Below are 12,246 nucleotides of genomic sequence, written 5' to 3'. Positions count from 1 at the left end.
CTCTCTCTCTCTCTCTCTCTCTCTCTCTCCCCCCCTCTGGCCTCGCTCTGTCTGGAAGCTGCCGAGGAGCTGAATGGTCCGAGCCAGGATGAAGTCATCATGTCTTTATATCATTATATTCTCCTTTTACCTTTTTTAGTCACAGAAAACCCAAAAGGGTGGGGTGCGGGGGCAAAGATTGGCTGTCGATGGGAGCGACACACAGTAACACAAACACACACAAACACACACACACCCTTTAACCCTGTTATGCGCCCGCTCTGCCTCCTCTAGCGGATCCAGTCCTTTCCATGGCGGCTCCCTCACAGTTTCCATGACAGAGTCCTTTAAATGGGCACCGCTCTTTTCTGTTTGGGAAACGCTGCGTCCAGTTGAAACCCAGTCGATGATTCCCAGGAAACAATAAAACGCTTTGTGTGTCGACCAGCTTTCATTTGGAAAAGTTTTTTTATTACCTCATTGTACCAACATTTATTTAATTTTTTTATTATTTATTTATTTACCTGTAACTGCAGCTGAACACCACCTGTAACCCGGTGACGTGTTATCTTTAGAGGCTCAGGTTGTTTGTGACACAGAAACAAAATGTTTTATAAACATTTGTTTTTCAGCCTCTAATTCTTGACAAGCGTCTTTTCAGCTACTTTTCCACTCAGGCTAATGCATTCGTGTGTGTGTGTGTGTGTGTGTGTGTGTGTGTGGTGTATTCCAACATAAGGAGGTACACACTGACTGACTGTTTGCCACAGACAAACTTTCCGCACACACACACACACACGTGTATGACTGCAGGCTGAGTAAACCCTACAGTGGTTTCCAGACCCAGGGTGAATAAAGGTGCCTTTTGTCAGGCCCGAGGTGGGCTGGGGCGGCGGATGAGGGGGTGGGTGGGGTGGGTGGGGCGGGTGGGGCGGCTCGGTGTCCAGTCTGGAACAAGCATGAATGTTCCCTCAGTTCCCTCAGACTTCGCACTTCCCTGCCTACTTTCACAGCCGCTCTAGAAGAGAGGAGGACCTCGGGGTTGGGTTGGGAGGGGTGCCAGGGTGGAGGAGCTGGGGAGGAGGTGCGTCGTGTTTGAGGAGGTGAGCGGGAAGACGAGGGGTTCGGGGGGGTGGGGCTTGCATCCAGCCAGTGAGCTCATTGGAACAGCGTTGTTGTTTTATCCTCCTCCCGAGCGTGTAGTTTTTGGAAGGCATACGAGCTGCTGCACAGCCAGATCCCTCAGTTGCCCCTTACTGCTGCAGCAGAGAGGAGCCACCCCCCCACCCTGTCTGCCCTTGACACTTACGCACACACACACACACACACACACACACACACACACTCTCTTGCTTCACCCCGCCTGACTTACCCTCAGGTATCGTCCTGATTTCCTGAGTTAGCGAGAGAGCATCAGAGTTGATCTCCAGAACTTGGGAAACATCAACTGAGTGAGTTTAACTTTTTTCCCTCTCATCTGCAACTTCAACGTTTTTCGCTCCTTTCCACACTTTTTTTTGTGGGGGGGGGGAGTACTTTATTTTTTTTGTTCCCGATCTTTTCCTTCCTCTGCTCATCGCCGCACATCGAAGACGAGGATGAAGAGCCAGAGACAGAAAGGTGTCTCACCCGGATCTGCTTTGTCTCCCTGTGTTTCCTCAGCAGCCGCAGGGCGCCCCGGTGGAGAATGACCCTCTGGGCGGGCTGCCTCCTGGATGGGGTGAGTTGAACCGAACATCTCAATGTGAACTGTGAGCGATGGAGCCGAGGTCTCTCCTCTGTCCGTCTGAACCCCCCCCCCCCTACCTGCTGGAGCTGAACTCATGCGGCTCAGTCACGGCAGGATTCTTCAGTCCCAGCTCGTATATGAACAATGGGTTCTTGATCTTTGAGCCCAGCTACAGTGAAAATGTGTTTTTGATTCCTGCCGGGACACACTGAGGTTGTTTGTGCACATTTCTAGGACGATATTAACCCTTAATCCCAAAATTAAAAACAATGCTGCTTCTGTGGTTTTCTGTTATTTCCTGGGGACAGTTCCTCAGAGAGCAGATCCGCTACTAATTGATTGATTTATGTCTTGAGTATCATTCTGATGTAGAAAATCTGGATAAAACATCACTGGGTTTGTACCAATCCATCACTGTACCAGCTCCCTTTACTCTAAAGTCCACAAATTACAGAGGCCACGTTATTGATGGGACGTTTCATCATTCAGCATCTTCCCAAATGAGTAATGTAAGAGGATCCACTCAGAACCGTGTCACACACATTCATTCACAAACGAGTGCGTCTGGCGGCGTCTTTTCACAAACTCCATCCCTCCATCACATCCCTCGCTCTCGGCCCATGATGCCTTTTCAACATGTTGCGGTACCTCAAGACCGAAAACCTCAATTATATCTCTGGCTGGGATCGGCTCCTCTGGCGCTCCGTCTCATTTCTTCATCTGCGGTCGCTTCCCTCGCTTTTCTCTCTTCCTCTCTTTTTTTGTTGTTGCTCGGGCTCAGATTCAAGAAGAGGGAGAGATGGGAGAAAAGAGGGAAAGATGGAGGAGAAGAAAAAAGAGACAGTGGCAAATTAAAGAAACCGGGGGGGGGGGGGGGTGACAGGGTGGGTAGCAAAGTGGGGGTGGAGAGAAAGAAAGTAAGAGCTGCAATGTGAGCACTACTGTTTCTGGGCCCTCCACACACTCCTGTTAATGAGAACAAGATGTCAGAGCGACAGAGGGAGGAGGACGGGGGCCCCAGCCTCTCTCTCTCTCTCTCTCTCTCGCTCTCTAGACCACGGGCCTAAAGTACACACACACACACACACAAGCTTAAAACACATTTTTATACAATTTAATTCTATTTCCAACTCACTTTCAACTATTTGTTGCTTTTTCGAAAATGAAATCTTGACTCCTTCTCATTTCTGTTCCATTTGTTTGTTTCCTTCGCCACACACACACACACACACACACACACACACACACACACACACACACACACACACACACACACACACACAGACACACACTTAGCTTTACCCCAGGGAGGTATTTGGATCGAGCTGCAGTGAAATATCACACACACTCGCTGGTTTTCTGTCACGCTGGTGTGAGTTTCTCTCCTCCACACTCAGGTGACCTCCCTGTTCATCGTGGAGTGTTTAGAAGAATCCTCTCACTTCACCCGATAACTTTATTTGTGTTGTTTCTCTTTGTGTTTGCAGAGAAGCGTCAGGATAATGGCCGAATTTACTTTGTCAACCACAACACCCGGACGACGCAGTGGGACGACCCGCGGACCCAAGGGTGAGTCACTGAGCCAGCAGGCGTGTTAACGTGTGTGTGTGTGTGTGTGTGTGTTTGTGTGTGTTTGTGTGTGTGCGTGTGCGTGTGTGTGCATGAGCCTGCTTGTGAGGTGGTCCATTGCTTTCAGTGTTTGCTCGTGCACAAGAGGACATAATCACCATACATGGTCATTATGACACCAGACCTGCAGAATCCTATAGGTGACTTTTCCTGCTCATCAGGAACCCAGGTGCATTGTGGGATTTAAAGCGTCACTTTCCCAAAGTAAGAAATAAAAGCAGATTCTGTGACGCAGTCCAGGAAAAATAAAGAAATTATGTCAGAGCTTAAAAAAACAAAAAGGTGACTGAGGGAAATCGGATTTAACTTCCACTCGTGTGGTCGTCTCGTTTCTCTCAGAACAGTCGGAGCAGTTGATTCTAATCCGTCGTTTACTCGATGATCATTATTCAGACATTCCCATATTTCATGTCCTTCTTTCCCATCACCTCAGTTGAAGCTGAGTTCTCTCTGTTGTATCACACACACTTCAGGGTTGTGTTTTAAACGTGAGGTCGCCAGCTCCAGTTTACTCCTCATCTGTTAACATCACAGAGCGAAGAACACGAGGAGGTTCTTCATCACCTCCTGATGTTCTGAACGAGTTTCCATTATTCTTTAAGACTAGAAGAAAAAATATTCATTTATATTGGCTGTAAATTAAATTTTTATGCCAGCGTGAAGCATTTAATTATCAATACTTTCTATGTGATCCTCCATCGAGCCTTTAGCAACATGCTAACGATGTCCTTTCTGGAAATATTGAAAGAAAAACAAAAATTGGACCAAGAGTTTAAAATATTCTGTACTTCTCAAAAGAAAATGTAAAAGCAACAATACAAAGCATTAAGTTAATAATTTAATAATAAATGAAACACAGTTAGAAAGCGATTCACACTTTTGAATCAGGATTTAAACATTTCAGGACTGAGGAGAATTAGATCAGAGGATAAAATAGAAATAAAACTTTCAGAGGCAAATGGAGATTTTGGGGGATTCAGGAAACACCTGAAATGACATCTGGGTTTTTATAAAAAATTTTGAAAACCTGCTTTGTTTAATTGTAATTTAAATACATACGAGGCACAAGCTTATTGATGATATCATGGCCACATGAACAATATTTCTGTGAGTCACTGCTCTTCAGAATAAAGCTCCGGCCCCTAACGAGAAGCCAGGTTCAGTTCCGATGTCCCGGGCTTTCTTCAGATCCACGGGCTGTTTGGGGACGTGTGTTACTTTAATTCCCAGGACGGGGCCCCCTCGGCTGGGGCCGTGCTCACTGCCCTCTCCCTGTTTCAGGATGATCAAGGAGCACCCCCTGCCCCCGGGCTGGGAGATGAAGTACACCGCCGAGGGAGTCCGATATTTTGTGGACCACAACTTGCGCAGCACCACCTTTAAAGATCCCCGACCCGGGTTTGAGGCAGGGTAAATATTCTCTCAGCCCTTCCTCCAAAACCTTCTTCTTAAATCCTCAGGAAGTTATCAGCAACATAAACCGAATCTTTATATTTTCTAATTGCTCAGTGAATTTGCCAGAAGCCCGATGAACATTCACTTCACTTTGTTCAACAGTTTCCTCCCTCCACCTTCAGCCTCTGAATCGAGCTCCTTCACTGAGACCATGTTCTGTCCATTTTCTGATTTTAAGTGTTTCAGCTTCAATGCTGCAGATATTTAACAATAATCAAAGAAACATATTTATCACAGCAACAAGTTCAAGCTAACAGACACACACACACACACACACACACACACACACACTTCCCCTCAGTCTGTGGAAGTCTGCCATACCTCGAAGTTTCAAATCTCCCCACAAAGTCTGGAGAATGTGCAGATATGTGGCAACAGATCCGCTGTAGTGTGTCTGTGTGTGTGCGTTTGTGTGCGTGTACGTCTGCCTGCTGCTTTTCATGCTGATACTAGAATGTATTTTTAGGCCGGTGGTTATGGCGAACTCCTGAAAGAGTCTTCACTGAATCCTGCAAGTGTGTGTGTGTCTGTGTGTGTGTGTGTGTGTGTGTGTGAGTGTGTGTCCGTGTCCGCAGCTAGCACTCTGCTGTTGCGGTCTCCATTTCCTAACCCAAACCAAGATGTGCCTGGCAGCTCAAACCCAACACATTAGAGACCGCCTCCTCTTCCTCCTCCTCCTCCTCCTCCTCCTCCTCCTCCTCCTCCTCCTCCTCCTCTTCTTCTTCTCTCCCTCGTTTCACTCTCTCTTTCTTCACCTCAGCCTCAGTTCATCAGCAGATCAGTGACGACACTGAGGCTTCAGTTAGTTTTATGTTAATGATCAATTTATTAAACCGTGATTACCCATTCATTTTGCTTTTCTCTCTCTTGTGTGTGTGCGTGTCTGTCTGTGTATGTGTGTGTGTGTGTGTCTGTGTGTGGTTGTGTGTGTGTAGATCTCGGCAGGGCGGTTCACCCGGCGCCTACGACCGCAGCTTCAGGTGGAAATACCATCAGTTCCGTTTCCTGTGCCATGTGAGTGTTGATGTGGAGTCAGGAGCCGCAATAGAGCTTTCCCTATGCACACACACACACACACACACACCCTGATGTGTGTGTCTCACCAGAATTTGTACATTAATTGTTATTTTATTTTCCCTTTAACGATAAAGTAGCTCAACACTTTGATCGGTCTTATGTTCTGAGAATCACCTTTTTCAAGATGTCTCCTCAAATAATAGAGAAACGATGTGAAGCTGATATCGATCACTGTGAATTCATGTGTTCACGTCTCACTCATTCAGTTTGAATCTCACTCACTTCCTGTTTCTCTGTGTTCAGTCCAACGCGCTGCCGAGCCACGTGAAGATCTCCGTGTCCAGACAGACGCTGTTTGAAGACTCGTTTCAGCAGGTGAGACACAACACAACACAACACAACACAACACAACACAACACTCAGGTCAAGAATCACAAGGACCAGCCATATTAAAAAATAATAGGAGGCGGGAGGGGGAGGGGTCAAAACCATTTAGCCACGCCCATACGCAAGAGCAACTTTGTCTCTATTAAATTTGAATTCGAAAACCTAAATTGGAGGAAAAAGAAAGATAATAATTCCTTTCATTACAGTAAAACCCAGATAATGATTCATCTCTCGTGTTTGAAACGTCTGTGATCAAATGTCTGTCCTCAGATTATGAACGTGAAGCCGTACGACCTTCGCCGTCGCCTCTACATCATCATGAGGGGGGAGGAGGGGCTGGACTACGGAGGCATCGCCAGGTGAGAGCAGCGAGTAAAACCAACGCACCCACAGTGGGTGTGGGGGGGTTGTGTGTGTCAACTGGTTCCTTTGTTTTACATGTGTTTCTACTCTTGGTGATGGAGTTGGTTTCTTTATGTTTTGATTCTTCTGTGTCTGGATCTCTGCTGCAGCTTCCCCCTCATTCTGTCTCCAGTGGAACAAACCAGTGGAACAAACCAGTGGAACAAACCAGTGATGGTTTTCATTCCTGATATATTATCATGTAGGATTAAAGTTTTCAGTGTTGTGACCTGAAGGAGCTCAGAAGGTTTTCTATTGGCTGAGAGCAGATTAGTGTGTGAGGAGGAAATCCTCGCTGGCTGCCAGCAGAGGTCGCAATGTTAATATCTTCATGACCCTTTAAATGTTGCTTCCTGAAATCACACCTCCTCCTCCCCTCTTGCTTCCCCCCCCCAATCCCTCCACCCGTCCTCCCATCACACGTCCCCATCCCCCCCCCTCCTGTGGCTGCTCTGCTCCGGGTCTTTCTCTCTGTGTATGTGTTGTTGATTTAGTTTTGTGTTGTTGTTGTTGGCGGTGTTCTCATCTTTCTGTTTGGTTTTGCATTGTGTCTCTGTCTCCAGTGTCACGTCAGTGGTTTTACCCTATGGTAGGTGACATCATGCTGTTCTACCACAGGGTAGAACCACGGACGGGATGCTGGGAGGTGTCTGCGTCCGTCCGTCCATACCTCCCCTCCCATACACCCCTAGGGGGGGGCAAAGGCCTTGAGAGCGCTTGGTGCTGCTGCTGGTGACGGGCCCTCATTCTCTCTAACATCATCTGTCCACCGTCTGTGAACCTGTTGTATTTATCCTCAATGTTCTGTGTGTTGCCTTCATGTTATTTATGTTTCACCTTCGTGTTGTTAGGATGTTTGTGTATTTGTTAATATCCTGTATATTCCACCACCGTCCAGAGCTGCTCTATACAGAGCTTCTGTTTTAAAAACCACTTTATTAACAGACCAGTGTCTCGAAAGGAAAAGTTCTACAGGAAAAAGCAGATTTTCACTCCTGTTGAGAGTTAGATGAGGAGATCGGTGCGTCCCTTGAATCTCTCATGATTTTAAATACACATTAATAATTAGCTTAGCATCAACACTGGAAGCCGCGCGGCACAGATCCCTGAACACCTCAGATCTTTATTTATTGGTGCGGAGCCATCAGGCAACCCCCCCCCCCCCCCCCTCCTGTCTGAAGGAGTGTGTGTGTGTCTGTCGCTCCTCCCACAATCTGACATCACGTTGATGTAATTATGAATCGATGATGTCAGATGAGCGTCAGGTCTCATCCCTCGTTGTGTGTTTTAATCACGTTTCTCATTAACTGGATCAAACCAACACAAAGTGAACTTCCCTGCTGTTCATGTCATTTTGTTTTTATTTTATTTTCTATAACCTGCTCAGTGGATTACATGTTGTTGTTTTGTTTGTCTCTCTGAGCCACAAAGTGTGTTTTATGTGTCGTTTTATTTTGAAGCCAACTCCACACGCCCAACCAGTGTTTGATGAAAAACAGGTTGAGGTGTCAGTTTTATTTTGAGCAGCGTGTGACTGGATTGTCTCTGAGGTGATAACGTCCGTCCCTGCTGTGTCCCGTGTCCCCCCGCTCTGCAGGGAGTGGTTCTTCCTGCTGTCCCACGAGGTCCTGAACCCCATGTACTGCCTGTTCGAATACGCCGGCAAGAACAACTACTGCCTGCAGATCAACCCGGCGTCCTCCATCAACCCCGACCACCTCACCTACTTCCGCTTCATCGGGCGCTTCATCGCGATGGTGAGCGTCACTCAGAGCCGGCCAATCAGGCTCCACGGTTCACCGTCTGTGTTCTGATGCTTTTACTTTTTCAATCTGTGTTTCCTGAACATTAGAGCTTGACAACGTTTAACAGTATTAACACAAATCAACATCATCAACATGTCGTCAGAGGAGTTCGTCTGTCAGCTTCTTTTTTGATTTGATCTTTTTATGACAGAGACTCCAGGGGGATTAGAACCAGGGATGCTGCCAATAATTATTTATTTAGGTTTATTTCAACATGATTCCAGGTCAATATTAGTTTAACACTAAATAAACAAAATACAGAACAATATTCAGGGTCTTTAAAACGTCCTAAAAGGCGTCAAATTCAATAATCAGAGTTTTAGGCCTTAAAAAATCTCTTATACATTTAAATATCACACGATATTAGGTCTTAAATATATTTAGGTAGGTCTTAGATCAGTTATTGTTCCTTTAACTCTACTTATGTCCTTTAATTCTCTATTTACTCTGTAACGTCTGTGTGTTGTAGTTTTTTTACAAGTTTTAACTCGTGTACAGTTCAGTAGTTTACAGTTCTCTGTGTCTTTAGAACCTTCACTACATGACGTGCTCGTAGAAACGCCCTCCACCCGATCCTCCATCTGCCCCCCCGCCCCTCACCCACACAATGACCTCACCGCTGCACCCGGCCCACGCCCACCAGCGACTATATTTAACACAAACTGCAGTTTGCTGACTTCCCTCATAAAGATTATTTTCTCTGCCAACAAACAAACTGCTCACTCTCCTTTTCTCTCTCTCTCTGTGTGTGTGTGTGTGTGTGTGTGTGTGTGTGTGTGTGTGTGTGTGTGTGTGTGTGTGTGTGTGTGTGTGTGTGTGTGTGTGTGTGTGTGTGTGTGTGTGTGTGTGTGTGTGTGTGTGTGTGTACATTAAACTTCTAAGTCTGGTTGAGTCGCTCTTCCTCTCTGTTAACACACAAACACACAAACACACTTGTTGACATAATGCATCCTCGTCGTAACACAACGTTGAACAACCTCAACCTGATTCTGGACAGAAACAGGCCTGAACCTTCACACATCTTCCTGGAGTTGTGAGTTTTGTGTCTTCTTGTCGTATCATCAGGATTAGTGACCTGACGCCATCTCTGTGTGTGTGTCTGTTGTGTTTTCCAGGCTTTGTACCACGGGAAGTTTATCGACACCGGCTTCACGCTGCCCTTCTATAAGCGAATGTTGGATAAGAAACCAACACTCAAGGACCTGGAGTCCATAGACCCTGAGTTCTTTAACTCCATCATGTGGGTCAAGTAAGTAACACACAACAGAACCGGACATGTGATCTTACTGGGAGTTCTGGTGCTTGAACTGGTGTTCCTGTGTCCAGAGAGAACAACCTGGAGGAGTGTGGGGTGGAGCTGTACTTCGCTCAGGACATGGAGATCCTGGGGAAGGTGTCCACTCACCAGCTGAAGGACGACGGAGAGAACGAGCTGGTCACGGAGGAGAACAAGGAGGAGTACATCAGGTACGTTAATCAGAGCAGAGAGATGAAGAAGGGAAGTGGCCGAGATGCAGCTTCATCAACAACCACTCTCTCTCTCTCTCCCCCCCCCCCCCCCCCCCCGCAGCCTGCTGACAGACTGGAGGTTCACCCGCGGCGTGGAGGAGCAGACCAAAGCTTTCCTGGACGGCTTCAACGAGGTGGTTCCTCTGGAGTGGCTCCGCTACTTTGACGAGAAGGAGCTGGAGGTGAGGAGGAGTGGGGGGGGGGGGGGGGGGGGGGGGCTGTTTTCTCCTTGATTCCTTTAAGATGGACGACGCGTCTCCGCTTCCTCCCGCTGTGCAACTGTGAAGCCTCTGACCTAAACTGCAGCCTGCCACCAGGGGGCGATTGAAATGTTGTGGCTTCACTTTAGGGGACATGTCGGCCATCTTTAATTCCCGTGTGGTGCTTTTTCTGACTTGTCTGGTTCAGAACTCAGTTTGACTCCCTGGACTTTGTGTGTTGCAGCTGATGCTTTGTGGGATGCAGGAGATCGACTTGTCCGACTGGCAGAGGAACACCATCTACAGACATTACACCAAGAACAGCAAGCAGATCAACTGGTTCTGGCAGGTAGGGGGCGCTCTGTGGTTCTGACCCCACACAGTGCCGGGTGTGTTGTCGACCTGAGTACTGAGTGTGTTGTTCCTGCAGGTGGTGAAAGACATGGACAACGAGAAGAGAATCCGTCTGCTTCAGTTCGTAACAGGAACCTGTCGGCTGCCCGTCGGAGGCTTCGCTGAGCTCATAGGTGACCACACACACACACACACACACACACACACACACACACACACACACACACACACACACAATTTGTGACGAATCCGTGCATAAAACAGACATTTGTGTTCCAGCAAAGTGTTAATGTTGATTTTTGAAAAAATTCAAGAATTTGATAGAGATGATTATTATTAAAATGCAAATCCCACTGATATTTGACGAATGGATTTCTTCTTCTCTGCAGGAAGTAACGGTCCCCAGAAGTTCTGCATAGACAAGGTGGGGAAGGAGACCTGGCTTCCAAGAAGCCACACATGGTGAGCAGCTGCTGAGGAAGACCTGGGTCACGTGACGCCTCCACAAACCTTAACTTAGAAGTGGTTTCACATGAAGGACACAAAGAAAAGTTGTTTTCAAAGACTTATCATTAATGTATATTTTTATTTATTTCACTATGTGGCTTGTAACATCCTGTTCACAAAACTGTTTTAAAGACCTTTTCCTCTTCTCATCCACACATTTTAATATACTGCTTTTTACAAACACCTTCCAAAGTACATAAACACATAAATGAGCTTTTAGACGAGGACGTTTCTGGATCTGAAGTTAATTCAGATGTAGCTGAACATCCGAGGATCTTTGTTAATAATGAATCTACACAGACTAACGTGGCGTCTCCTCCTCTCAGCTTCAACCGTCTGGACCTGCCGCCGTACAGGAGCCTGGAGCAGCTGAGAGAGAAACTGCTGTTCGCCATCGAGGAGACCGAGGGCTTCGGACAGGAGTGACGAGGAGACTCACACGACTGAGGAAGAGCCGTCCATTCAATGGAGGATTTTTGTTCTTATTATTTTGCATTTGTTAAACTCAGAGCTGAGAAATCACCTGACACCTGGCGCCCCCTGGGGGACGACCATGGGATGGAGACGGAGCTGATGATGGAGACCGTGGAGGAAAAGTGTGTGTAACTGCTCAAGTTAATGCCAGTGTACATATGCATATAAGTGTGTGTGTGTGTGTGTGTGTGTGTGTGTGTGTGTGTGTGTGTGTGTGTGTGTGTGTGTGTGTGTGTGTGTGTGTGTGTGTGTGTGTGTGTGTGTGTGTGTGTGTGTGTGTGTGTGTGTGTGTGTGTGTGTGTGGGGGCACACAGAGAAGTGTAGTGGACGGAGTCTCACTCTTCATCTCCTCTTGGAAACGCAGCAGCGAGTTTGATTCTCAGCAGCTTCACAGATTAAACATATCGACCTGAGAGAAATACGTTTTTTAACATGTTAATGAGGAAGCGCACGAGAGGAGCAGAGTGCACGTGTGAACCAGGAACCTCTGTGAACACAGACGAGACGTGATTTTATTTTTAATTTTTTCCTGTTCATTGTGAAATTAAGCGTTTTTCTCCTGTATATAACTAAAATAAATGAGATTTGAATCTTAAGTCATCTTGAGTTTGTTCTTTATTCAGCTTATAAATATATATATATAGACATCAGTGACTGTATATAAAGATGATCAGTGACTGTATATAAAGAGGATCAGTGACTTTATATAAAGAGGATCAGTGACTGTATATAAAGAGGATCAGTGACTGTATATAAAGAGGATCAGTGACTGTATATACAGATGATCAGTGACTGTATA

At 46.6% G+C, this 12,246-nt stretch overlaps 1 protein-coding gene across 5 annotated transcripts in view; it reads left to right on the top strand.

Moving 5' to 3' along the window:
• wwp2 (WW domain containing E3 ubiquitin protein ligase 2) overlaps positions 1-12,043 on the top strand; it is a 43,702-nt gene extending 31,659 nt beyond the window's left edge. For 3 of the 5 annotated variants that reach the window (XM_053426329.1, XM_053426330.1, XM_053426331.1), the window contains exons 11-24: positions 1,642-1,699; positions 3,196-3,277; positions 4,619-4,747; positions 5,728-5,806; positions 6,113-6,184; positions 6,467-6,555; positions 8,196-8,355; positions 9,519-9,652; positions 9,730-9,870; positions 9,974-10,094; positions 10,357-10,461; positions 10,543-10,639; positions 10,856-10,928; positions 11,300-12,043. In XM_053426329.1, coding sequence (XP_053282304.1) covers positions 1,642-1,699; positions 3,196-3,277; positions 4,619-4,747; positions 5,728-5,806; positions 6,113-6,184; positions 6,467-6,555; positions 8,196-8,355; positions 9,519-9,652; positions 9,730-9,870; positions 9,974-10,094; positions 10,357-10,461; positions 10,543-10,639; positions 10,856-10,928; positions 11,300-11,399 — 1,440 coding nt within the window. In that variant the 3' untranslated portion in view covers positions 11,400-12,043. Of the gene's footprint in view, positions 1-1,146; positions 1,431-1,641; positions 1,700-3,195; positions 3,278-4,618; positions 4,748-5,727; positions 5,807-6,112; positions 6,185-6,466; positions 6,556-8,195; positions 8,356-9,518; positions 9,653-9,729; positions 9,871-9,973; positions 10,095-10,356; positions 10,462-10,542; positions 10,640-10,855; positions 10,929-11,299 lie in introns of those variants that run through there. The other 2 variants (XM_053426334.1, XM_053426332.1) reach the window with 2 other exon arrangements.
• Positions 12,044-12,246: the final 203 nt, after the last annotated feature.

This window comes from Pleuronectes platessa, chromosome 7 (assembly GCF_947347685.1).
Source record: "Pleuronectes platessa chromosome 7, fPlePla1.1, whole genome shotgun sequence".
In the NCBI taxonomy this organism is placed as follows: domain Eukaryota; kingdom Metazoa; phylum Chordata; class Actinopteri; order Pleuronectiformes; family Pleuronectidae; genus Pleuronectes; species Pleuronectes platessa.
Note: the sequence above shows the minus strand (reverse complement) of the source record. Positions and strands in the feature narration are given on the sequence as shown.